Consider the following 27909-nt stretch of genomic DNA (forward strand, 5'->3'; position numbering starts at 1 on the left):
CTGCCTGTCTGCCTGTCTGCCTGCCTTTCTGCCTTTCTGCCTGTCTATCTGTCTGTGCACTCACAGAAACCAGTCATCAACCTCAGACACCTTCCCTCAGGAGCCACGTTTCTTGTCTTTTGAGACAGAGTCTCTCAGTGTCTCATTTTTGCCAGTCTGGCTAACCAGCAAGCCTGTCTTTCTCCCTAGTGCCAGTCTAGAACGAGTGAGGGTTTGTTTTTGGCTCCCATGTTTGAAGGCATCAATTCATGCCTGGTTGGCCCTGTTGTCCTCCTGTGGTGGCTCATGGGAATGAGAGCACACGATAGCAAAACTGTCTCTCTTTGTCTGAGAGGAGTCTGTGGGCTTCAAGCCCCTTCCTCACGACGACGTGAAGCACTCTGTCTCCTCCCAACACAGCCATCCTAGGGATGTTGGGCCTCTGGGGACATTCCATATCAAAACGTTCTGGCACTGCCCTTAAGTTCTTGGTTCACGGAGAATATACCTCCTTGCTCCCTCTCTGAATTCTAATGGATAGTTTTCAGTTCTTGGTCCTCGGCTGAGGAGGACTGTGATTATAGCTGTCCCCTCATGGACTAGGAGATAAGAATTACAGGTCTCTGCCTGACAGTTCCTCATCCTGCCTACATCTTCAACAAAGGGTTGCCATCCACCTGCGTAGAGTCAGGCCTGTGAAACATTGGCACATCCTTTTTTAATCCAGTCCATTTTTTTTTCTACCCTAAAATTATCTTTGTGTCGAGGGTTAGAAAAAAATGTTGGTGCCTTGGGGATAGTTCAGTGGTTAAACCCACTTCGAACCAGACTTCAGATCCCCAGAAACCCACAAAAATTTTGGATGGGCGTGGCGGCATGTCTGTAATTTTGACTCAGAAGACAGGATCCCTGGAATAAGCAGGCTGGCAAGACTAGCCACAGTTGTGAGCTCTGGGTTCAATTAAGAGACCCCCCGACTCAAAGAAGCAGCTGGGGAGTCATAGAAAAAAATCTCAAGACAACCATGTTGGGTTCACACACACACACACACACACACACACACACACACGCAGATACAACCCCCATACATGACCACGCGTGACCACGCACTTGTACGACACATACACACACAGGAGGAATTTTTAAAAAGCTTTTGTTGTTGATACTGCGACAGTGAGAAAAGTAGATCCCCAAGGATGAGAGGACACTTACAAATTACTCAGGAGTCCAACAGGGATTTGAAAAGCAGGATTGTAGGAAGCCATTTCTGTGCTGGAAAAAACTGAGCAGAGCTTTGCTAGAAACCGCAACATGGAAGATTCTCGGGCAGTGACATATTGCTGGTCTGGTATTTTATCTCCATAATCAGCCACTTTTGAGGATTCTATAAGAAAACTATTCATATCCAGCTCTGGGAATTCCATCAGTGACCAGTGGACTCGTGTTGTAGGGTGGCTCAGACACGAGGTAGTTTCTCCTCTTCTTTCTGTCTTCCCCATGAGGTCTATGCTCTTCGACAGTGGAAGACATGGAAGTGCCTACTCACTGTGCATGCACAGCATAGGACACAGGACTCCGGCAGGCAGTCTCAGCTGCCGGCACCTCAGGTCCCACGTGTACAGACAGAGTTCTGTTTTAAAGTTATTTTTCTTTACTCATATGAGTATACTGTCGCTGTCTTCAGGCACGCTGGAAGAGTGCATTGGATCCCATTGCAGATGGTTGTGAAGCCACCATGTGGTTGCTGGGAATTGAACTCAGGACCTCTGGAAGGGCAATCAGTACTCTTAACCACTGAGCCATCTCTCCAGCCCACAAATAGAATTCTTAGTCTTAAAGGCTTGCATGGGTCTGAGATGATGTGAAGACGTATGAGCCGTAGGGGAGTCACTCTGTAGAGGCAGGGGAATCCAGATCCTAAGATGACTGCAGACAGTGGGGGTGGGGGGCGGTTTCTACCCATCATCCTAGACAGAACGCCTCTCCTGTCCAGCCCAAGCAGCAGGTATCCCGGGGTCTGGCGTGTCACTTGCCTTCCGGCCAGTGTGGAAGCTTAGTCTACTCCACAGCGAGCTTTGAGGGTTGGAGGTCCAGACTGGTGCATTTACTGAAACTGGGAAAGGCTTGATTCTTGGGCTTTTCCTTCAGGAGTCGGGGTGAGAGGCAGAAACCTGGCATTCAGTGGGCTCCTCCATCTCCACCCACAGTTCCAGGGTCGCTGGTCAAGAGTCTGGCCACCGTTACTTGGAATGGTTGGAAGGTTTGTAGTGTCTCCTTTTATCATAGATTCTAGGGAATATGTAAGTCATAATTCTTTTGCCTCGTCTCTCCTTCAGACATCCATTAAGCCTGTAGTATTTCCTCCTGGCTTCAGATACATGACTTCTCCGGCAGGGGACAGACCCCTTGGGTCAGTGATGTTGCTTTTTGTTAAAGATTCTAGATAAGTTAAGGAATTCTAGGCCGGTTCCCTGACTCTGCTGTCATTTATCCTTTCATTGGGGGCGGGGCGGGTGGGTATTGCTAACGGTCCCCTTCTCTCTCTCCGACTGCTAACCGCATATTTCGGCATTTCTGCTGACTTCTTGCCATATACCTGACTTGTAACCAGAAAGACAACTCCTTGGGTCCTTGGGCGGTTGACTCATGCTTCCAGGGGTAATTTAAGCTCCTGTTCCCACAGTGCATGGGAGCTCATATTGTGGACACATGATTTGCAGGGCAGGCAGGTGTGTATTTCAAGCAGATGAGTCAAGTCATATTTATTACTAGCCTAAGAGGGATGAAGGCTCCCTGCTCTGCAGCTGCAGCTTAGAGGAGGAGCCAGAGCTGGCTAATGAGTAGGCTACCTTGTGTCTCCTTCCTTAAGGCTTCTGGTTCCTTTTCTGAACTCCCTCCATGGGTTGGCAGCCCAAACTCATATTCTTCCCATTGTATGAGTGACTAGTGTTTACCCTACCATGCTGTTCATTGTAAGCCTTAAACACACACACACACACACACACACACACACACACACAGCTTTCGTCAGTGAGGATTGAATTCAAATGTGTATACATGCTAAGTACTCTTATTATTGAGCCATCTCACCAGCCCCTAATTTTTCCTCTCCCCTCCTTCTCCTTCCTATCCCAGCTCCTTTCCCCTCCATTTCCACCCGACATTCCTTTGTCCTTCATCTTTGTATATATTTGGGGGCACATGGAGAGGTCAAACGCCAACTTTCATGAGTATGTTTTCTCTTTCCATTTTCCATCCCACTGAGGCAGGCTCTGCCACGCTGTACGGTCTAGGCTAGCTGACCCAATGTCTTAGTTAGGGCTTTACTACTGTGAACAGATACCATGCATGACCAAGGCAGCTCTTTTAAGGACACCATTTAATTGGGACTGACTTACAGGTTCAAAGGTTCATTAAGGTCCATTATCATTAAGGCGGGAACATGGCAGCATCCAGGCAGACATGGTGCTGGGAGCTGAAAATTCCACATCTTCATCTGAAGGCTGCTAGCAGAATACTGGCTTCCAAACAGCTAGCATGAGGGTCTTATAGCCCACACCCACAGTGACACACCTACTCCAACAGGGCCACACCTCCTAATAGTGTCACTCCCTAGGCTAAGCATACACAAACCATCACACCCACTAACTCCCAGGCAATTCTCCTGCCTCTGCTCCAGTCTTGCAGTAGGAGTATGAGACTATGCACACCACCATATGAGCTTCACGGATCCCAGCGATACAGTTGTCAGGTTTATGTGGCAGGCGCTTTTGCTTTTACACACTGATCAGCCAGCCCAAACTGTTTTCGAACTGGATTTCTCTAGTGTCCCCCTAGGGTCTTGAACTCCTATTCTCAAGAGTTGCTCCTGCCCCAGGCTCCTGAGAGCAGAGTCTAAACACCACACCTAGCCATTTCTGCAACTCCTGCATGCCCTTGACATGACCTCTAACAACCTTCGTAGGAAGCGACTCACTTACCTCTCTTCTTTCTGTGTCTCTCTGGAGCACTTGCTGAGCCTCCAGATGCTGATGTGGAAAGCCCCTGAAGCGATGGCACAGGACCCTGGGCTATGCAGGAGGGAGGGAGGAGTGCTGGGGATGTGGGGAGGACTAGGAGCTCAGGGGTGCTCCGGGCTGGAGGACACTAGAGTCTTAAGAAGTACTGTGGGACTGTGACCTCTGCTGTTTTGTGTGGGGTTGGAGAAGAGAAAAATTGACCTGAGCCTAGGGGGTCACTTGGCTGTCACAGGTAGAGACACCTAGTGGGCCTTCTGATGGAGGATGAATGCCTGGCACTCAAACAGTGTAAGCCTGGGCTGGGGTCCTGGAGGCCGGACACAGGGTCAGGCAGGTCTGTGAACTTGAGACTTTTCTCTTATTGGGAATCCTGGGTGTTTTGTTCACCTGCTTTTTTCCTTAAAGGTAACATTCATAAATTGTAAAAAACATCTTGTTAGTTATTTAAACACGTGCATCCAGTCTTTTTAGTGCATTCACAGAGTAGGGCAACCATCTCTACCATCTAATGTCAGAACTGCCATAGCTCCTTGTCATCCTTCCCTCCTCTTCCTCTTCTTCTCCTCTTCCTCCTCTTCTTCTCCTTAACTTCCTCCTCTTCTCTTTCTCTTTTCTTCCTCCTCCTCCTCTCCTTCTCTTCCTCCTCTTCCTCCTCCTCCTCTTCTACTTCTCCTCCTCCTCCTTCCCAGGTTCTGCTGTCTTCCTTTCGGTGGAATCATATCAAATGAGGTCTCTGTGTCTGGCACCTTTGCTTAGCCTGCCCACGACATGGCTCCCTTCAGTTCTCCATCCTTGTTCTCTTTAAGGGACAGGGCTCACTGGTAGCCTAGGCTGGTCCTCAGTGGGATTCCCCGGGGATGTCCCAGCATACTCAGAGACTCCCATCTCTTCCTGTGGAGTTGTAGCATGGTGGGATGGAGCGTAATTTGTTTCCTCATTTGCAGTTGATCTTGGGACCTTTTCTCTTTTGGTGACTGTAGGTTGTGGTGCTATTCGGACTCCAGGTGGCGTGGCTTGGTTTGGTTTGGTTTGGTTTGGTTTGGTTTGGTTTGGTTTTCCCCGCTGAGACAGAGTCTCACTCTGAAGCCTTGGCTAACCTGGAGCCTAGACTGGCCTTGAACTCACAGAAATCTACCTGCCTCTTAAATACTGGGATTAAAGGTGTACCCCCACCCCCCACCCCACCCCTCCTGGCTCATATGCTGTACTTGGAGTCTCTGTAATTTGTTATAATTAACTCAAGAGTTCAAGAGCAGAGAGGTGGATCTTGTCTGGGCTTGCCTTGTTTCTTATGCAACATGTGCTGTCATGGTCAAGGGGTTTGTGGAGAGTGTGTGCTTGTCCTCAGAGTGACTTCCCAAGCTCTGTCGAATATTTGGCTGTGGGTCTCTGCATCTGCTTTGGCCAGCTCATATTTTATTTTGGTGTCTACACTTTACACTGTAGTTTTTTTCAGGCTTCTGCAATCATGGTTCATCTCAGCTAAAGCAGGTAGGGCTCCATGACCCTTTCTAGTCCTACAGATAGGATTGGATGCTAAGGGACCTGTGCCCACTGACATAGGACAAAGAAGCAGAGTCCAGACATTCCCTCTTGCTCCGTGATGTGTTGTGGAAACTGAGTTTCTGTTTTACACAGAACCCTGGTTCAGTATAGGCCACTGTTAGGGCGTTTATGGTCTCTATACGCTGAACTTGTCCCTGTAATTTGTTATAATTAACTCAAGAGTTGGAGAGCGGCGAGCGTGGATCAGGTCTGGGCCTGCCTTGTTTCTTACACAGCATTTGCTGCTCCTGGTGGTTTCCCCCAGTGCTCAGGGCCCGTGTGCGTTTGTGTGCATTTAAACAAACAGTGTCCTTTTTAGGAAAGAATCACAGAGACTTAGAGAGCCTTCCTAAGAAGGTAGGTGTCTCAGTGAGAGAAAGTGACTCTTGATCAGGTGCTGTTGAAACCTTGTGGAGTTGAACACCTGCCGTGGAAATCCTCTCTGTGTGTGTTTGAGAAAACGTGTGTGTGCGTTTGTGTGTGTATGTTTTCTCAGGGGTACACATCAGTTAGCTGTGATTGTGAGGGGGGCTGGAGGACTTTTCCCTTTTAAGGTCGTCCATGTCCCTTGTAGGGTTAGCCCCTTTCCATCTGTCCAGCTTTTCTCTGGGGTCATTTTGTTTCCCATAGTTTGCTACTGGCGCAGTTTTAATTGACAGCCAACTTGGACATTCATTGAACAGAAAAGCGTTTTAGCTAGTGCGTGGACTAGGTATCAGACACATTATCATACATGTCAGGAATCATGAACTTAAATAAATCCTTCCCAAGGGTTCTGAGGGCTCAGGGCTGGGGTCAGGAAATGGTCAGATAGGCCTGTGTAGGCCTGTCTAGGGACCGTACTGCACATGGAGGACAAAACCCGTGTGGGCCACCCTGTCCGTTATGTCCCTTTGCAGCTGAGAACAGTCTTTGGAACGCATGGGTGAGCTTCCCTCCCTCCCCTGTTGCTACCCAGCCCTGACAGTCTTAGGGCTCAGTTTGCTTCCTCACACTCCAGGGGCCTAGGACGGCTTGTACCTTTCTTATTTGTGCAGGAAAACCTCAAGCAGAGAGCGTGGTTCTGCGGGGCTTTGGTGCGTTCTCCACCATCCTGGGAGAAGGGTCCGGCAAATTCCGGAAAGGGGCTTTCTGATACTGCTGGTTACAAACAAAGGTTTCTAGCCAGGAAGTGGCGTTTTAAACCTTACTCTTAGTCTTTAAGACAACTGATGACCTTTCCCCCCTCTGATCCTCCATGCTTCCGTGAAGGCCTCAAAGACCGAATGGAAAGATGTACTACAAATTGTGACATTTATATTGGCTCTTCAGATGAGGAGAACTGTTGGGTGAGGTGGATTTGAGCCACGGAGGATGAATGGATAGGAACACAGAATGTAGACCAGCAGTCACAACTCAGAGTATTGCGACCTACCGGGCTTCAGGCAGCAAAAACCAGACCTGGAGAGTTCCCAGCCATGAGAAGTACACCCTGAGTACATTCCCAGGCTAGCCTCACTGACGTTGAGGCACACACAGGCCTGTGAAGAAGGGCCAGCCTCTGCAAGCCTTTCTCGGAAGCATGGGCCACACACATCCCTGTTAGTGGTGTTTTCAGTTTCATTTTTACTTGGGGACTTCAGGGAAAAGGAGGGCTCCCCCTTTTTATGTCCGTGGTTGGCCCTGCTTGAAGGTGTTGCTATCTGGCTTTTCGTTTGAGAAGCAATGTGACCTTGGACAAGTCAGTCTCTCAGGACAGTCTCCTGCTGTCCACATGGAGGTGTCAGACATGGATGTTAAACTCTCATCCGATTTCCTTGTTTAGGATTAACCATACAGCATCAGTTTAAGGCCCCCAAATCTGTAATGCGCACACCATCAGAGGACTGTGCCCCGCACTGATCAGAGGACTACGCCCAATACTGACGCTCTTGGCAGAGTCAACTTTGTCTGGGATATAGGAGTAACACAAGTCCCTTCTTGCACACTGAAGATTTCAGGAGAGAGGGAAATAGGAATCACATGGGCTCTGAAGATGTTTGCTAGAGAGTTGCGGTCATTTGTAGTCACAATCCGTAAGCCCAACACTGTTACCAGAAAATGAGGTCATCTAGTGCTGGGGGTGGGTCCTCCAAACAAGCAGCTACATACAGTACCCTAACCGTGCTCCACTTCTCTGCCTCCATCCTGTCTGTGGGCATGCTGGTGTCCTTACATGGCAGTCAGGACAAATCCAGGTCTGAAAGCTTTGCCATCGTGGTGGGCTCTTCCCAACTTGGGCATCCTCTGCTGCCCTAGACTTGGAATGAAGGATTCTGTTGGGGGAGGGGTGGGGACATACTCTCAAAGCCACGTGGTGTCCTCAGCCTTTGAGTTCCTGGCGCCTTTCTCATGGTTCTGCGGTGAGGCAGGCCCTGCTTTGTAGGCTACCACAAGGCGTTTCTCAACCAGGAGGGACAACCCTGCAAGTACAACACACAGACAGGATGTTCAGATTCCTCACATGTGAGTTAAAATGGAGATGAAGTGACCCAGCAGAACATCTTGAATGTAATGTTCCGCTGTGTAGTTTCTTAGGGAGTTCTCCATACCTCTGTCAGAATACTGAGTGCTTCATTGGCTTGGCTAAGTTTAGTGTTTAAAAATAAACACAAACTTCAGTTCAGAATCCTGGAGGAAGAAGGAAGTTGGAAAAGTTGTTCATGCCATAGAGTATGGACATTCAGGATGGAGGACCTCCCCTCACTCCGCCCCCAGCCTAGCTCAGGGCATCTGTCAGCTCCCAGTTACCATGTTTAGCCAAAGTGATTGTTAGGACCCTTGTCTGCATCACACAGGGGAACTAGCATTTACTCGATGAATGAATTTTTGCTTTAGGTTAAAATCAAGATGAAAAATGAGATGAGAAATTTTACTTTTATTTAACGTTTAGAATTATAACCCGATTCTTACAGGGAGAGCTGGCCCCTGGGTCTCCACAGCCAGATGGGATGCCTTGAGGACGTTTGAGTATGAGGAATGTTTTAGCATTTTCTGTGCAAGCTTGGATTCAAAGCGGACCTCTTTGGAAACTTGGCTGTGCTTCATTTCCTGGCATGACGATTGGCTGGCTGGGTTTTCCCTTTCCACCCACAGTGCTGACAGGGTGGAGTGTACTTCCATGAAATTGTATGTTTCTAAAATAGGACCCACAGTTTTACTTGACTGCAGTTAGAAGAGTTGTACCTCTAACCAAAACAGAGAGGAGCCCAACAATTTAAAAACCGAACGCCAGCTCTGCTCTCAAATCCTGCGGGGCGCCATTTTTATATTTTACAAAGGGGATTTCAGTGGGAAAGCAAAGCAAGCAGATAGTTTCTAAAGTAGTTCAAATTTCGTTCTTTTTTTTTTTTTCTTCAGTCTTACTAGTAACCGTCGCCAAAGTTTCATGTGGTGATTGCACATATCGATGCCCAGAGGTCTTTGTATTCTGGATGGCTTCCAGGTAGAACCTACTACATCCCTGACACTGTATCCAAGCACAGGCATACGCCAGTCTATGCGGGTGTGAGGAGCATCAAGTGTTCCTCGCTGTCGAGTTGGAGTCGTTGTTTCCTGTCACAGGATGATCTGAATAGAAGCTGCCACGTATGTGGGCTGGGATGTGGCCCAGTAGGTAGAGAACTGCCCTAGCATGAAACAGCACCGGGATCGGTCCTCAGCAGTTCGTATCTGGCACGGTGGCTCGTGCCTTTAGAAGGTAAAGACAGGACGAATAGGGCTTCAAGGTCATCCTTGCTTACATAGGGAGTTGGAGGCCACCCTGGCATCCGTGAAACCCTGTCCGGAAAACAGCAGCAACAAAGAGCTGGATGTTTGCTGAACAGCAAGCCTCGGGCTCAGGAGAGATGGAGCTGCCGATGTGCTGAATCTAGTGGATTTCTTGGTTACTGATCCGGTCCCCCCAAAAAGTCTACTGACAGCCTCTTGGCTGTTCCTTTCACTTCCAGGGTGACGTGGGAGTCGGCTTCCGTTCTGGGTCACAGGTGACAACGCCTTTACAAACATCCCCTACCCCACCCCACGTACTGGAAGACTGTCCTGTCAGACAGCACAGCAAAGGACTTTGATGGACTGATGGGGTCCCTGTGAGGCAGAGACTTCGGTCTGGCCCTTCCCATGTTTTGCATGTATGTTCCCAGGAAGTGCTTCCTAAGCTCCTGCTGACACCTGCTTGCTTGAAGGACTGAAAATAAGTGGAAGCCACCAACAGTAGAGAAGGGGTGTCCCGGGGATTCAGACATTATGTGACTAATAGCAGGAGGTGAGCCTCTGCCTCCTTTTCCAGCTGAGGTCCCCGCCCCGCCCCCACTGGGGTCAGTTTTGAGAACACTGCTGTAGCTTTCCTCAGGAAACCTGAAGGTGCTGTCTGCCTGAGAGCCTGCTCACAGGGTCTTAAGGAGTTTTGTTTTTCGTTCTGATGCCCTGAGACATTCCTGTGGAGAGAGACCGCGTGGCCCACGGGGCGAAGCTGACACCTTTTCCTTGTCTCTCTCTCTGCTCTCATCCTCTCAGTTGTGAAAGTGGGATTCCCCAGGCTCCAAGTGGCTCGTCTTCAAAGATGTGCCTGCCCGTCTGCTTTCACGGTGAACTCTTGGCACTTAAAAGGGGTTTTGATAACTTAAGGACCCTCTTACTGGCTCTGTTTCCTCCCTCTAAGAACTGCTGGGGTTGTCAAGATGAAAGCCTCCACAAAAGACTCCCGGGCACTTCCCAGGGTCTCTTGAAGAGAAGGTTACCTGGAGGGAGTGAAGCACTGTTCCCTGGAGAACTGGCCCAGGGACTTGGTGAGCAAGATGGCAGAGGGCACCGAGTGCAGAGCCTTGAAGGGTGGGTGTAGACGTCATGGCAGCTGTACAGTGTGTCTGAGATGAGAAGCATCCTCCTGGAGACTCAGCCCTCAGCCCCTCCTCAGACTCATGGAGCTGCCTCCCAGGAGGTGCCTGGGCAGTTAGCAGTGCTTCGTTCAGTTTTAATACAAGGCCTCACTCGATAGCCCAGGGTAGCCCAGAGTTCACTATATAGCCTGGGCTGGCCTCGGATTTATGATCTTCTTGCCTGAGCCCCTTGAGTGCTGGGATTCCAGATTCACACTGTTAGTTTTTGAACACCAGCATCTTGTGGGTTTAAATACGGAGATGCAAGCTTTGCCTGTCTTAATGAGGGTTGTGCTCCTCCAAGCAAAGGGGATAATGAGAAGCCTTGGTGGGTTCCTGCAATAAAGAAGAACAAACTGGGGCTATGAGTGTAGCCTGGCTCAGAGGAGACACGGGTGAGCACAGTGGCTATGGACTATACTGCCTGGGGCCAGCCTTGGATTCTCTTTGGGAGAGGCATGAAAACTGGGAAATACGAACCGGGGACTTGGTGCTCTGCACAGCGCAGAGCAGAATGCCAGAGGCTGTGACTGAAGCTTGCCTTACTGTGGTCACCCCTGGGGTTCTTAGTGCTGGGCATTTGGATGTACTCTTAGCAAGGTTCTAAGTTCATAAAGTTGTGCTTCAGTGTTATTTGTTCAAATTATCAGGAATCAACAAGTTGTAGCTTCCTTTTCCCTCTGCCATGGGGATACTGTCATTAAACATCCTAAGAATCAGTCTGTCCCTCCCTCCCTTCTTCCTTCCCTCCCTTCCTCCATCTCCCTCCCTTCTGTAGCATAGACAGGAGGATTCTGGGACCTTGCTGGATGAAACACTGAGCACTTCAGATTCGGTGGGAGGCCCTGTCTCATAAGGAAAGGTCACAGAGGCAATTGAGAAAGACCAGATTGATTTCCTATCTTCATGTGCACACATGTGGATGAATTTGCACCCATACACATGCTCTCTCTCTCTCTCTCTCTCTCTCTCTCTCTCTCTCTCTCTCTCTCTCTCTCTTCCTCCCTCTCTTCCTCCCTTACTGTCCCCTCTCTTTCTCCTTCCCCTTTCTAGCTCTTTCCCTCTTCTCTCCCTCTCCTCTCCCTGCTCCCCGCAATGTCCTTGGTTTTATGGTTTCACTGGGTTTAGTATTGATCTTGGCATTTCTTCTCTTGATCTAAGCACTTACCAGAGTTGGAGAAACTGGCTTTTGATAGCCAGCAAATGGCTTTGGTGGTAAGTTCTTGTGTCTAATTCCTTTCCCATGTGGTAGGACTTGAGGGTAAGAGGAATCTGAACTGTGGTGACAGTTAAGGACAGAATAGTATCCACAGAGGGGTGGTGGCCTCTGATGGGCAAACAGACAAAGGTTTTCTGATGGCCTGGCCTCTAAAGCTCAGTGAAGGGCATTCATTGATACAGGTCATTTATTGATAGAGTTATTCATTGATACGGGCCATTCATAGATACAGGTCATTCATAGATACGGGTCATTCTTTGATACAGGCTATTCATTGATACGGGTCATTTATTGATAGAGTTATTCGTTGATACAGATCATTCATTGATACAGGTCATTCATTGGTACAGGTCATTCATTGGTACAGCCCAATGATAATGGCAGATGGAAGATCCCTGATTGAATGGTGAAACCTATAAAATGTTTATAAATTTATCAGATAAAATATCAGGTGGGAGCAGGAAACAAAAGTTAGTTTTCTGTTGCATATTACATTTGATTTAAAAGAATTTATTAGCTAACTCCCAGTGTTTGCCCTTCAGATCTGAGGCTAGAATTCTCCCACCAGAAACTAAACTGTTTGTCTGTTTGTTTGTTTGTTTTGTTTCGTCCTGTCTTGGGTCTTTCCCTGCCCTACAGTCCCAGGCAGGCTCGGCTGGGGTGAGCAGAGAGTCAGTGTTTTACCTTCCAGCAGTCTCTTTCAGAGCGTCACTGCACCTGTGGTAGTGCAGGCGTACCCGGCCATATTCAGTTCTCCATGTCTAGGGAAACCAGGCTTGGGGTTCCCAGACAGAGCTGTCAAAGTTAAGCTGTAATACAGAGTGGTTCTTACCAGGAGCAAAATGGCTGCCAGTATTTCGGACAGCATAGCAGGGGCAGTCTGGTTAGAGAGGTGACTGTGGGAGCCCTCGAAGCAAACATCTGCGTGGAGGTTTTTCCCATGGGCCATTCTGAAGCACTGGTTCTGTCGGGGGCAGCGCGCACTGTTCCAGCTTCCGTTCTTCGGAGGCTGCATGTTCTGTTGGTCTACAGTTTGCTTTTGCAGAAAGTACTCCAGGTCGGAAAGTTAAAATCAGCTACATTTCCATGGGTCTCAAACATTCGAGGCTAAACCTCACTCTGAATTCCATGGGATTTGACCAATTAGTAATCTGTCCTACCAGACTTTTACATTTATACATTTTTATTTTTTAAAGATTCATGTTTATTATTTTAAAATGTTATTTCTACCTCAATTAGGGCAATCAATATAGTCCCCCACCTCCACCCTCCAGACGTATGCAGAGAGGCCCATCTGTCCGGTGAGCCTAGATTTTGTCAAACTGCTAATTAAGCCATCGAAAGAGGGCATTGATGAATGTTGCCGTGACCTTCCTGGTCACGTTTCACCCCGAGACCCGCAAGCAAACTGTCTGATGAGCATGTTCTCATGCACAGTGAACTGGCCTCAGCACCTGCTATGGGACAGAGGGACCCGGGGCAGAGGCCACTGTCCGTCTTCTGTAGGTGACATCCCCAGCGTCACCTGTACATCCTGCTGGGAACGGGTCCCAGCGTCCCTGTTTACAGTTGGTCCTCTCTTCCCATAACAGATATCAGTATTACCTGCAAGTCAAAAAGGACGTGCTTGAAGGACGGTTGCGGTGCTCCCTGGAACTAGTGATCCGGCTAGCTGGCTTAGCTGTGCAAGGTAAGGCCTCCTGTGGACATCTGTCTTCCGCTTCGGTTTGCTCGCCCAGAACAAACAGTTAGATTTGGTTAAGCAACCCTTGGCCACTTCAAGATGTTTTGCATTAAGGTGAAAAATTAGTGACTTGGGGTGACAGGAGGGGATTTCTCAAAGCTGTTTCGAATCAGTCAATGTTTGTTTGATCCTGGTTATGACCAAAGAATAATAGTTTTTAAATCCTACCTATGATTGAAGCTGCCTTTCAGAGTGTGGAGGACATTTTCTCCTCTGTATGGTATGATCATACCCTGATATTATGAATAATTTGCTGTCACTACTTACAGTACAGTAGCATTAACCAACATTTCGTACCTCCCGTAATAGAGTTTATGAGAGAGCTTTAAGTCGATGGAGGATGTATGATGAGGCACAGGATTTGGGTGAACTTGTCTTTCAGCCTTTACTACATTGTGGAATGTGTTATTATGCATGCTTTCTGTTGACATGTTTATTTATGTGTACATGTGTGAGTGTGTTCCAGGTGTGTGTAGAGGCCAAGAGAGGGTGTCAGCTGCACTGGAACTGCAGTTGCAGGTGGCCGTGAGTCATCATATGTGGGTGCTGAGAACCAAACTTGGGTCTCCTGGAAGAAGAGCAAATGCTCCAAGTCATTAACCATTCTCCAGATCTGTACCGTATCTATGTATCTATGTGTGGTGTATGTGTATGTATGTATGTATGTATGTATGTATGTATGTATGTATGTATCAATCATCTATCTATCTATCTATCTATCTATCTATCTATCTATCTATCCATCTACCTACATATCTATCGACTTACCTATCTTTTTATTGAATGATGGTTTAAATGCATTTGCTCATACTGAAAATAAAGAGTGTGTGCCTACATGTGTGTATCTATGTACTGTGTGTGTAATGATTCGGGGGGCCAGAAGAAGGCATCAAATCCACTGCAACTAGAGTTACAGATATTTGTGAGCCACCATGTGGGTGCTGGGAACTAACCCATGTCTTCTTCAAGAATAGCACGTGTTCTTAACTGCCAAGTCATCGTCTCTCCAACCTCAAATGGCACAAGATGGAGAGCATGCAGTGTGCCCTTCTTCACACTGGGCCTCGGGTCTTTGAGAGACTTTCCTTTCTGTTTTCCGTGTGTACTCTTCTCACTGCTCCGGCATCCTGGGTGTTGGGAGACCCTTGAGGAAGTTGGTGACCTCAGTTTGGATTCCTTTTCTATTGGGTCCTTGAAGTGAATTATTTTGTCTGCATGATGAGACTTCCTTTAAGTACATAATGTTAAAGCATGGTGCTCCTGGCTTGGGGAGATGGTTCACAGGTAAAGTGCTAGCTTGCAAGGGTGAGGGCCTGACTTGGTCCCCAAGAACCCACATAGACAGGAGGCTTCCGGGGGCTTGCTGGACAGAACACTGAACACTTCAGATTCAGTGGGAAACCCTGTCTCATAAGATAAGGTCGCAGAAGCAGTTGAGAAGGACCAGAGGTGGGCTTCTTGCCTCCGTGTGCACGCATGTGGATGAATTTGCACCCGCAGACAGCATCCCCCTCTCGTTTTTCTAACAGCCCCCATTGGGCCATTAGAAAGACAGACCATGCCCATAGAGGGTAAGGAGCTGTACCAGGTGGTTGAGCTTGAGGCAGGCTTGGCGAATCCTCTGCCTGCTCCGAGCGCCTCACCTGCTGCACTCTGTAGGGAGAGCTCCATGGTCTCCACCCTGCTCTTCTTTCTGGGGAACACACAGCCTCTCTCCCGCTCACTTTGCTGCTAAGTGCTTTTCCATCACGATCCAGTGTGGCTTTTGTAAAAGCGAGGCAGCGAAAGTCAAGGTATTTCTGCGGATTCAGTTTGCACGTGACCCCCATACCTCAGTGAGATGGCAACAGGAGAAATATGGTGCCTGGCATCTTGGGACATGCAAATATATTCAGGAGGTGTAAAGATTTCTGAGGTTGCCTGCCAAGGGTGTTTTACAGCGGGGCTTTCCAGCTACAGATACGTTTCCAGCCACATTGCTCCGTATTAACCTTGACTTAGAAAGTCCCCTTGGCAGACAGGAATAAGATACCAGCTTGGTACACAGTCAACAAACAAACACAGGTTTGCTTGAAAGTCTTTAAATAGCCATTAGGGCTTTGCTTCCAAATTTTCCCACTCTTTCTAAAAATCATCCAGTGGGGTTCACATGCCAGCACTGACGGTTGCTAGGTTAAAGTTGGGTCCAGGTAAGACAGGCCTTGGTGCTGATGTTGTTTAATGGGGCAGCGAAGAGAGTGCAGTGGAAGGGGGCGTGTGGGCAGTTCGCTGTGTTTTACTGTCTGTGTCTTCGCGTAATGACTGCTGTTGCTTCCCTGGCTTTCCTTCTCAGCTGACTTCGGAGACTATAACCAGTTTGATTCCCAAGAGTTCCTCCGAGAGTATGTGCTCTTTCCTATGGTGAGTTCATTTTGTTTCTCTTGGTATCTTACTTTCCTCGGACATTTTATTCTTTGTTTTGAAATTCTCTGTGCTTCCTGGGAAGGAGGTCTGCACACTTCAACACAGGGACAAGTGTTATGAAGTACCAGGAGTAGAAGGGTGCACCTTCACACCTTAAAATACTTCCTGACTTCGCCCCCCCTACACCCCGAAACAACAACCCCGGGCAGAATGTTGGTAGTATGGAGAGGCAGCACTGAGGCTTGTGGGTTCATTTTCAGTTTATCAGTTCCAATAGTGCTTTTCTTCTGTTGATGGAATCTGTAAGTTTTGTATGTATGCAACAAATGTAGACATCTTCTTTTCCTCTCATCCCTATCTATCTGTCTGTCTGTCTGTCTATCTATCTGTCTGTCTGTCTATCAGTCATATCTATCATCTATCTCTCTGTCTATCTGTCATCTATCTATCTATCTCTCGTCTCTCATCTGTCATCTATATCTATTTATCTATCCATCTATAATTTGTCATCTGTCAACTCTCTGCGTATCTATTCTCTCTCTCTCTCTCTCTCTCTCTCTCTCTCTCTCTCTCTCTCTCTCCTTTCTCTTCTCTCTCTCTCCTCTCTCTCTCCATCTTCCTTTCTATCATTGCCCAAATTTCTTTAGTTAGGCTGCTAGTACCATTTGAATGCAAGCGGTGAGAGTGGGCTGGGCGGCAGCTCATATGTCGATCACTCTCCCAGCTTGTGTAGCCGTGGGTTCAGTCCCCAGAATCACAAGAGAGGCCAAGAGGTGGTGGAAGTCGGTGGAACACACAGAAATCAGGCTCGTTTGCAGGAGCACGAGAACATAGGAATGCGCTCACTCAAGAAGACGAATGACTCATTCACTGACAACCGTAAAACACTGAAGAGAGAAATGCAAGATTACACAAATACATGTGCTAGGACCGTGGCTTGGAAGAATTGGTGTTAAAATGCCCATGCAACCCAAGCAGTCTACAGACTTAATGCAACCCCTGTCATGGTCAAATGCCATTCTTCATGGAATCAGGAAAGACAAACCCAAAATTCACTTTGAGCTGCTACAAAGGATTCCAGGTAGCCAAGGCCATCTTGAGCCAAAGGAAAAATCAGAGTCAGGGCCAGGGCCAGTGCGCTTCCTGAACCTAAGATAGGTTATCATGTGCTGGTAACAACTTGATGTAGGCTGGCGTCATCTGAGAGGAGGGAACTCTGATTGAGAAAATGCCTTCAGGAGACCGGGCTCTACACTAGTTTGTAGAGCATTTTCCTAATCAGTGATTGATGGGGGAGGCTCATCTTATTGTGGGCGGTATCATCTCTGGGTTGGTGGTCCTGGGCTCTATAAGAAAGCAAGATGAGCAAGCCATAAAGAGCAAGCCAGTAAGCAGCACCCCTCCAGGGCCTCTGCATCAGCTCCTGCCCCCAGGTCCCCACCCTGCTGGAGTTCCTGTCCTGAGTTCCTTCAGTGATGGATTGTGGATGCTGAAGCCAAGTAAAACACGTTTCCCTCTAACTTGCTTTTGGTCATAGTGTTTCATCATAGCAATAGTAGCCCAAACTAAGACATCACGAGACGATGGCTGACACAGTAGAGCCCTGGCTTATAGGCAGACACGTTGACCACTGGAATGGAACGGAGCCCAGAAACAGATCCACACATGTATAACCAGTTGCCTTTTGACAAGGAGGCCAAGGACATGCAAGGGGAATGGCAGTTTCTTCTGTATGCTGTGTTGGGAGAGCTTGGTACCCTCATGAAATGGGGGCCTTCCTCACCCTGTGTGTATGTGTGGACTAAGGTGCAGGCGTAAACCCTTTGACTTTAGAGCTCTTGGGAAGACAGGGGATGCCACAAGACCTCCGTCTTGCAATGGCTTCTGACATATGACCAGTCAAGTGCAAGTAACTAAAAAGCAGCAAGGTCACATCAAACGAAAGTAAAGGTCAAAATTTACAGAGGAAAAGTATTTGCAATTCACGCTTTGCACCAGGGACTTGTAGCCATATCTGTGGGAGCGCAAATGTGACTGTAAGAAAACAAACAACCTTATTACAAAATGCATCATGTGACCTGAAGAGACATTTCTCAAGAGAAGATAAAAATAAAAGCCGAGAGCCTTCTCATGCAGCTGGATTTCTGGGGACACCAGGTCTTCAAGGTGGCGTCGCTCATGCCATTGAAAGAGAAGAAGCTCATGGATGATAAACTTGGAGAGCGGCCGAGCTGGAATCGATGCAGGATTTCACCCCAGTGGCATTGCGGGAGGGTTTCAGAGAAGGTATAACACTGGTGTTATAAGTACATTGACGGTCAGAAAGGCATGTCAGGGACTAACATGGTGCTGGCAGCCTACGTGGTTTTCAGCCTCTGCATTTCTTACAAAGAGCTCAAACAGGAGCAGCGACTTAAGTACCACTGAAGAGGGGTCGCCATGGAGAGCAACTGCATGGCTGAGCATAACTGCCGACCACGCTCCATCCAGAAAGAATTCAACCAGCTGAACCTTCATACCTTGACTGAGAACTAGGGTCCAATAAACGGTGATTGACTGGTTAAGCAAAAAAAGCCAAGAGATGCATTGAAAATATCCGGCATTGCTGAGCATGAGATGTCGTGTAGTCTACAGTAGAATGCCTGCTTCCTTCTGGCGGGATGACTGTGGTCAAAGGACAGTCATCAGTGTACCCTTGTACACTGAGGCTACTACCCAGATGCTAGGGTGTGTGTTAGCACAGTCACAGGGTGGTATATAAGACACAGGATCTCCTCTGAACATACTAAACTACTCCAGGCCTCAAAGGTCCCCTTTCCTCCCCTTAGGACTGGCACATAGTGTGTGCTTGTATTTATTTCTGGAATGAACCAGTGATCTAAAACTGCCCATTCCTGAGCTGACTGGAAGGTAGACTAGAGCTGTCACCCCTGGGGAGTTCTGATGCCTGGACGGTGGCTCCATTGAGAGGAGTTTTACTGAGGGTGGCCGAACACCTCAAGAAGGCGACTTGTGGCAGAATGGAATGGCCAGCAGCCCTCCACTGTGTGTGGGTTCTACTTTCACACTGAGCCACTCACCACGGCTTTCTCTCTGTTTCCTTTTTTGTTTGGTTTGGTTGTTGTTGTTGTTTTATTTTGTTCAATTGTTTTGTCTTAAATACTGACCTGGGTAATAGACAACTGGGAATGAAATTGTACAAGAACTGGGATAGTCATGTTCCCGGGGTAAGATTTACCAAATCAGGTGCCATCCCATATACCTGGAAATACAATCAGGATTTGACCTGGGGCTGGATCATGTGCACCTCAGGGGTTAGGAAAGCCTTGGAGATGACTGGGGTGTCAGCTGTGTCTTAAAGGACACTGAGTGTGTAAGAGGCAGAGCCGAGGGGACAACGCTTATCAGTACAGTGAGGAGAGGACAGGGGTTTGGGTAAGAGTTGGCAGTTACGTTTGCTATACCTTGTCTCTTGGGAGAGGAATTATGTGCCTGAAACCCAAGGCCCCAGGGAGTTAGAGTTCTTAGACTGTGCGTGGTGGCACCTCCTGCATCGAACAGAGACTGTTCCATGTGTGGATCTGAGTCTAAAGGCAGATGGTGTAGCTCCCAGGTCCTTGTGCTGTACTGAGTCACAGGGATGGTTACAGGAAAGGAGACCGTTGATTAGGGAAAGGCACAGAAGTGTGCTGCATCCCAACAGTGCTCTGGCTCCCAGAGGGGCTCAGCAAGTCTGCAGTGATACTCTGTGGTTACTAATATAATGTAAAATAACATATATAATTTATATATTATATATTCATATATTATATTATTCTATTATGATATAATATATTTATTATATAATTACATATTGTATATAATAAGTATAATATAATATAATGTAAGCTCCCATGAACTTACAAACACAAGTTTCTCAGAACATGCTCCCTTAGCTGAGTGAAGCTCAGGTAGATGAAGGGTTACCAGTCTTTCTACAGTTGTCCTTTCCTTGTGATGATCTCTGGAACCTTCTCCTCCATCGTTATCCATTCCCCTGCCTGAAGACCTTTTGCTGGTGGGTGCACGCATGGAGTCTGGACAAGAGATACAGTTTAGATACCAAGAGAGACATTAAAACACAAAAGCAGACCCCAAAAGATGGTTGGAATAAGTAAAACCGCTTCCTCTGTCAGCATGAAGGCCTGACTTTGGTCTGCAAAACCCACAAAACAGCTGGGCGCTATGGCCTGTGCCTGCATCCCAGCAGTGCTGCACTGGGAAGCGGACACAGGCAGGTCTCTGGAAGCCTGCTGGCCTCGCAGCCTAGTCGACTCAACAAAGCTCCAGGGCAGGAAGATATCCTAACGCAGGCAAAAGGTGGAAGGTACCCGAGTACTCGCATGAGGTTGCCTTCTGACTTCCACACACACAACATGCACTCCCATGCATGTGGGTGCACACACACACAAGCACACCCATGCATGCGTGTATGTACTTGCACACACATGCAAGAAAAAAAAAAAAAAGGCAAGAAGGCGAAGGGGGTAAGAGAGGGAAAGAGATCAGATTTGGCACTCCAGGGGAAAATCAAGCATCGGGTGAGGAAACCTGGAAGGTTTTATTCTTTCTGGTTTTGGAGATTGGGGTTTCCTATGTCCATGATGTCTTAGCTCAGGGATCACAGCAGACTCAGAGCTTGTCTAGTGCTAACCATTGACGGAGAGCCTTCCAGAAGGTTTCCCTCTGGACCATGGCTCTGTTCTGTCGGTGCCTTTGCCGTTGCCCTGACCAAGTAGTGCAAGCTGCCCACTCAACCAATAGACCCTTCTTCTCAGAATCCTCTCTCCACAGGCCCTCTCTCCACACCTGTCGGCAGTGTAAGGGATTAATCTGGGTTTAAGACGTGCCAGACAGTACCTGGTGATGAAAAATATTTTCCTGGCCTTTTTGGTATTGTTTTATTTTGAGGCAAGGTCTCACAAAGTTTCCCAAGCTAACTCTTGAACTTAATGTGTAGCTTAAGTTGACCCTGAACGTGTGACTGTCCTGCCTCAGCTATCCTGACTCCCAGCTATCACGGTTAGTATTCTTTGGTCTAAGCTTGCTCTCTGCAGAATGGTTTATCATTAGCCTCAGTGGATGCTTACATTCAAAGTTAAATTAACGTTAAATAAAATTAGAGGTAGAGTTTTCTGTCGACACTGGCTGTCTCTTCCTGTTCGGTAGCCAAGTGTGTGTCTAGGGGCTGCTGGGTAGGAAAGATCAGAAGGGTTTTTGTCCTCCCCTCAAGTCCCCCTGGGAGTGCTGAATAAGAAGCCTGTGGGTTCCTGTGCTCGTGCCTCTGGAATGGGCCTAGGCTTGGGCTCAGCCCTCATCTTTCTTCTCTGTGCACACATTCCCAGTCCATCCTGACGTGATCTGTCCTGGGTAGTCTGTGTTCTGAAACTTCATTACATACTTGCTGGGTGGTGCTGAGGCTGTATTGGGGTTAACACCCCTAACTGGCCTTATAACCTTGAGCAAGTTAGCTGACGGCCCTACACCTCAGCCTTCCCCATCTGAGATGAGAATAAATCCAACACCGTTGTGAAGATCAAGGAAAACATCCATCTGAGGTACCTAACTTGGTCCAGGGCAAATTCTCAGTAACCAGTCATTTGGATGAGTGACTCTGCGATATGCAAATCAGTGCCACTGTCTGCATTTTGTATTGCAGGCAGACAGGGTAAGCAGAGGGATGGACAAACTTCCGGTCACCCATTTGGCATAATCGAAACCTCCTGTCTAATACTACGAAAGTCACATGCCGTCCAACAAGTTTAATTCCGTTGATATTTATTGACCACTTAGTTTGTCTTATGAACTTGGAAGGGTCATTTTGGAAAAGCTCTGTGACAGCTTCCTACAGAATGGGAAGAGTTGCTGCCCTTGAGGTAGTCATATTCTGTCAGGGGTATGGATGGAGGCAAGGAAGGAGCTAGGGTGCTGTACAGATAACCACAGAAGAAACACTATGTAGATAGAACATCCAGAAGAAGTGGGGGGGGGGTCCCACAGCAGAGAGGGCATGTCCAGGTGAGGGAAGGCACCGTGGAGGGAGAGATAGCTGACACGGGGCATTTCCCATTGCGTGATGTACTGTGTGGTTCTCCCCAGAAGTGTAGGCTCCAGTGTAAATAAAAACAGTAAAGGCTGTGTTAAGAACAGCAGCTTGCCAGAGGCTCTGAACTCTCAGAGGAGGCGGTTTGGAAGGAACCACTAGGTCCCACTGAAGAAAGGTCCAGATGCCAGGCCCAGGTGCCGATCTCATTGTGTAAGCAGCGGGGAGCCATGGAAAGTTGTCAGCCTTCAGCTAGGTTCTACCGGAGCTTTCAAAGGGAAGCATGCATTCTTCTGCTGTGGGAGGGACTCTGGAATGAATGGCCCTGTTTGATCCTGCCTAGTCACTGACTTGGCAGATGGCATTTCTTCAGCAGAGAAGAGAACAAAGTACACTGAAGGCCCACAGGTGTGTGGCTGTATCGCACACCCTGCCATTTGTTATCCAGCACTGCCACACTCTTACACATCTCTGGGGTGTGTGAGCCTCGCCTTGCCCCGCCTCCTCCCCCCACATATGCACAGCTGGAGACCCAGAGCTGCAGATAGAAGTGAAGCCCTTTGATCTTCAATTCATTCTCTTCCTTTGTGCCTCTTAGAATTAGCTAGCACCTGGCAAGGAGGCATGCGAGCTAGCAGTTAGTGTCTCAGGCACACAAGACCCTCACACCAGGAAGCCTGTTTATTCCTTCCTGTCAACCCAGTGGCTGTCAAGAAGTCAATCAATACCAATAAGAAAGAGCCCTTTGGGGTTCATCTGCTTCTCTGTTTCTTGGGAGCTTAGGACCTTCTAGAATCTGCAGAACAGAACTTCCAGACAGTTATGGGCTCTTTTTTTTTTTTCAGCTTTCAACGATACCAGTTCCTCACATGGTTGCTTGAAGATAGAGTAGTTCTCAGCCATGTGTATTTTGGGTTTGGTGTAGGGGTTGCACCCATGTGGACTTGTGACATTGGAAGTGAACTTCTATATAAATGCTATTTAAAATATTTGTGTGTGTGTGTGTGTGTGTGTACAGAAGTGTGTGTGTGTGTGTGTACAGAAGTGTGTGTGTGTACAGAAGTGTGTGTGTGTGTGTGTGTACAGAAGTGTGTGCGTGTGTGTACAGAAGTGTGTGTGCGTGTGTGTGTGTGTGTGTACAGAAGTGTGTGTGTGTGTGTGTGTGTGTGTGTACAGAAGTGTGTGCGTGTGTGTGTGTACAGAAGTGTGTGTGTGTGTACAGAAGTGTGTGTGTGTGTGTGTGTGTGTGTGTACAGAAGTCAGCCCTGGCTATCATTTCTAGGGTCCACTTTAGGTTTTGAAGCTGGGCCTCTTGTTTGCCTGGAATTCACCCACTAGGCTGCATCTTCAGGCCAGCGAGCTTCAGTTTCCACCTTTGCAGACTGTCAGCCTCCCAGGCCACCTGCTTCAGTTGTCTCTAGCTTCCCAGCACCCGTGTCCAATCCCGTAAGGCACCCAAGCCGTCTTTTCTCCTCATGGACTCTAAGGCTAGACCTCGGGAGTTCTTGCTCACACAATAAACATTTTCCTGACACTCTGTATGAACCCATCCAGATTTTGGAGCCCGCCCTGTACCCCTGACAGTAGGAACAGGGAGACGCCCTCAGCAGGATGTAGCTGGAAGACTCCTGCCATTACCTATGGAGCTCAGAAGCCGGATGTGCATGCTTTAACCTCTTGCTGCCTGGCAGCCACGTATGCCTTGGCTGAGGAACTAAGGGGGACATCAACACACGAGGTTCAGACGGTCCTGTAGGTGTCCTGAGGTGTGTTCCAGCCCCTCCCATGCAGAGAGCAGCACGCCACACCAGAAGGAGCCAGCTCTGACACCACACAGTTGAAACTCATTGCCTGGAATCTTAGAGGCAGACAAAAGGTCCTGGCACAGCAGATTCCAATGTTCAACTCTTAAAAATGATAGCCTGGATGGGAACTCCTTGGCTTCTGCCCTGATCATTAAAACACACACCCGCAGGCTGTGGGGACAGCTGGACAGTTATGAGCTTGTAAGGACATGAGTTTGATTCTGGCTTGCAGTCCCACTGCTGAGGAGGCAGAACCGGGTGAGGCCTGAAACTTGCTGCCTAACGGGCCTAGCCTATCTATGCTGTCTGGGTCCCATTGGTTATGGAGAAGAGGTGTGTACAACAGCAGGAATGATATACCTGAGCCCATTCTTGAGAGAGAGAGAGAGAGAGAGAGAGAGAGAGAGAGAGAGAGAGAGAGAGAGAGAGAGAAAGAGAGAGCCACTGTCAGACGCCACCCCTGATCTGAACTCCTGTTCTTCAGGATTTGGCCATGGAGGAGGCCGCTCTGGAGGAGCTGACCCAGAAGGTGGCCCAGGAACACAAAGCTCATAGGTAAGGGAGGTGGAGTCCGAGGGCCTGTCCGGCCAATGCAGCAGCGCACATTCTGTCTCCTCCCGACTCCTGGCTGCTCTCCCCTCCTCCCTTCCTCCCTCCCCTCCTTCCCTCTTCCCGTTTTTAATCTTTTCTTCCTTACTCTCTTCCTCTCCCTCCCTGCCCCTCCTCTCTCTTTAAAAATTTTCCTTTTTAAAATGATGGAAAATCTTCGTAGTCCTGAGCAAACTAGTATCTTTTCAAAGTAGACAACACTGTCCACAGAGGTGTGTGGGACAGTTAGTGCTTTTAAAGCTATGTGTCCTAATTGAGTAATTTACCTTATTTATTTATTTATTTATTTATTTATTATTTGTTGTTGTTGTTGAGTAAAAGGCAGCTGAATGTCAGTGCCACAGTTGATAAGGTACCGTGCTCCCTGGTGGAAGGGTTTGCCGTCCCCAGTGCTGCAGCTCTAGAGTTTCCGTTGGGCTACTGAGGGTTTCCGGTCAGTTTTGTGTTCCTAACCATTTCCTCCCGTGGCGCTGTTTGGATTGTAGCGGGATCCTGCCAGCTGAAGCCGAACTGATGTATATCAACGAAGTCGAGCGTTTGGATGGATTTGGACAGGAGGTCTTCCCGGTGAAGGTAATTGGTGGTCCCTGCCCCTGCACATTTTCAGAGTTCATGCCATGGGCCAGAGTGGCTTCCGCTTCTCAGGGTCATGTGACATTAGTGGATGAATTAGTTACTTTTTCTTCTCTGAGACTGGACAAGCAGCAACTTGAAGGAGGAGGGTCAATCTTAGCTCAGCCTTTGGTGCTGGAGAAGGCACTGGGGCAGCGGGTTGCATTGCATAAGCAACCAGTGTGCAGAGTCAGCAGGCAGCAGAGTGGGCTATGAGGCCTCAGGACTGTCCCTGGTGACCTGTTTCCTCCAGCAAGGTTCTGCTGCCTAAAAAGGTTCTGTAACTTTCCCAAACACTTCTACCAGCTGTTGGTGACGTTTTCTAACCCATGAGCTTACAAGGACATTTCTCATCCTAACCAGCACAGCGGTGTTAAGAACTCGCTTTAGATCAGGAGAACACCTTCTTAGCTCGGAGACTTGGGGTTTCATCTTCAGCAGAATATGTGCAGTTCTAGGACATTCATCTGAGTCCACGCACCGGCGCCGCCCACCTTAAAGAATCAAGGCCAGACCTTGTCTTTCTTAAAGCAGGCCGAGCAGCAGGCGTCCTGGGGATGTGACAGAGGCTAGGGCTTTTCTTGTGTTTCTCTCCACGCTTCTTTGGATGTGGGGCTGGCAAAGCAGATTAAAGCATCCCCAGTATGCAACCATGTCTTATTTCTCCAGCTCTGCAGAGCTGTGTGGTGGGTGCTCTCTGGAAACCATGCCTAGGAAATCATGAAAGCACCTCACACCCGTTGTTACTGCCTCACCTCCCGGAGTGGGTGTGGCTGGAAGCATCATGGAGCCCAGGAGCCAAAGTCATTTCCCCCTCTCTACTGACCAACTCTTCAAAAGTCAGGCATGCTGTCAGAGACCCACTGCAGCTGGCCGTCCCAGCGATCTGGGTGCGCCTGCCATTTCAGTACTTCACTCTGGCTCCCGCTCTGTTCCTTGCTTGCAATTTGCCTTGACGAGAATGGCCTGTGAGCGTCAGACAGAAGCAAGCAGGGTGGCCGTGTCTCGTGGTGAGGGCTAAACGGCTCTCTTTTTAGACTTGTTTAATTTTCTTTTGCTTCTCTAATGCTGCCCTTAGTAGGGCTGCAATCCATTTATCTTGCAGTAACGCCTGGCGAGCCCATCTGCAGCCCGCTGACAGCACCCCATATATGGTCATAACATTTTGTGTCACTGGAAAGCAGCAAACTTTTCTCCGTTTCTACCAAACCAGCTTCCCCGCCTGGAAGTTGGGACCTCAGTCCTGCAGCCATCTGCTTGTTTGTTTTTATTGTCTGTACCGTAGGAAGGGCGGCCAGTGAAGCCAGCACTGATGTCTGCTTTGTAGAGTTTCAGTGGGTTCTTCTAGCAGGTTCTTCAGGAATTAGTAGCCTTCCTCAGAGTGGGACGAACACAGTGTTTTGTGACAATTTGGGATAACAATACCTTTGTTTTTTAAAGAGTCCAATCTTTAAGACAGTAAAAATTTTTCAGAAATTTAAAAATATATCAGAAGTAGGCTGGAGAAATGGCTCCATGGTTAAGAGCACTTGCTGCTCACGCAGAGGACCCAGGTTTGGTTCCCAACTTCCCACAAGACAGCTTACAGATGTCCTTAACTATGGTCCTAGGGAATCTGGTACCCTCTCTGTCTTATGTGGGAACCAGACGTGAATACAGAGCACAGAGCAGGCAAAAGACCCATAAAATAAAAATAAATACTGAAAAGTGATATATTAGAGGCGGAAGACAACAGAGAAAACAGGATGCTGCAGAGGGAAGTTCATCAAAGCTGCCTCATGAAGGTGGGAGACAGAGAGATTGGCAGACCTCCCGGGATGTTAACCATCTGATCGATTCAGAGTCTGAAAAGAGGAGCCAAGGAAACAGAGGGAAGCGCCCAGTGACTGGGGCTACCCAAGGGCCTGAGGGCCAGAACTGAAGGGTGGAGAGCTAGCAAGGCTTGGCCCCCAGTGGGGTGAGTGAGATTTTACACAAACCCAAGCGATGTCCAGCTCTTCAGAGTATATGGGTGAGTAGCTTTTTCTTTGAAAGAAAGAAAGAGACACACACACACACACACACACACACANAGAGAGAGAGAGAGAGAGAGAGAGAGAGAGAGAGAGAGAGAGACAGAGAGAAGAAAAACTAAAAATTTAGTAGGACTCAACATATTTGAGAAAAAAAATCCTAAAATTGGGTCTAAATAGAATGTGGTAAAGATGGATGTGTGCAGTCAGGGAATCCTGTGACCCCAGCAGAGCAGCCGGCTCCGCTAGGGTGACCGAGGGCAGACTGCACACAGATGCTTCAGGTTAGTGCTGTCTCTTGCCTTGTGTCTGTATTTTTAAGATAACAAATTAAATATTTGTCAGGTACAGACTCTATTGATAACTATGTTCATGTAAGGACAGGGTGGGGTCAAGCTAACTCACCTGTCATTTCAGTCTTAGCTTTTTAAAAATTCATTCATTCATGTATAGCTTTTGTGTTGGCCCGAATCTCCCCACCCCTGCAGCCTCTGCACCTTGCTACCCTACTCTCCACGCGGATGAGGTCCACGCTTTCCAAGGGAAACTCCGTGTTTGTCTCCCCGTGCCTTTCTCATTTCACCTAGAATCATGGCGTCCGTCCCCTGATGCATGCCAGAGTGTCTGATTTCAAGTGCACGTGGTATCCCGCTCTGTGGTATATGTGCACGCCCCACCCCACCCCACCCCACACCTTCCTCACTCACCTCTCTCAGGCTGGATGACCTTGGCTACTGTGAGTGGTGTGCTGAGGCCATGGTGGTGACAGATGGCTTCTGCTGATCTTCTGCAGGACAGTCATGGCAACAGCATGCACCTCGGCATCTTCTTTATGGGGATTTTTGTGAGGAACAGGATCGGAAGACAGGCGGTGATATACAGGTAATCTCCTCCTCCCGCCCTCCCCTTCAGGGGCTGCAGGCCACTGATGGCTGTGCAGCGCGCTCAGAGCCACACCGGTGTGGAGCTGCGTTTTCACCATTTA

At 48.3% G+C, this 27909-nt stretch overlaps 1 protein-coding gene across 2 annotated transcripts in view; it reads left to right on the forward strand.

Moving 5' to 3' along the window:
- Ptpn14 (protein tyrosine phosphatase non-receptor type 14) overlaps nt 1-27909 on the forward strand; it is a 144898-nt gene that overhangs the window by 76835 nt on the left and 40154 nt on the right. For both annotated transcript variants that reach the window (XM_021197543.2, XM_029538489.1), the window contains exons 4-8: nt 13250-13347; nt 15734-15801; nt 24176-24246; nt 24786-24873; nt 27718-27806. In XM_021197543.2, coding sequence (XP_021053202.1) covers nt 13250-13347; nt 15734-15801; nt 24176-24246; nt 24786-24873; nt 27718-27806 — 414 coding nt within the window. The remainder of the gene's footprint in view (nt 1-13249; nt 13348-15733; nt 15802-24175; nt 24247-24785; nt 24874-27717; nt 27807-27909) is intronic.

Source organism: Mus pahari, chromosome 5, assembly GCF_900095145.1.
Source record: "Mus pahari chromosome 5, PAHARI_EIJ_v1.1, whole genome shotgun sequence".
Classification (NCBI taxonomy): Eukaryota; Metazoa; Chordata; class Mammalia; order Rodentia; family Muridae; genus Mus; species Mus pahari.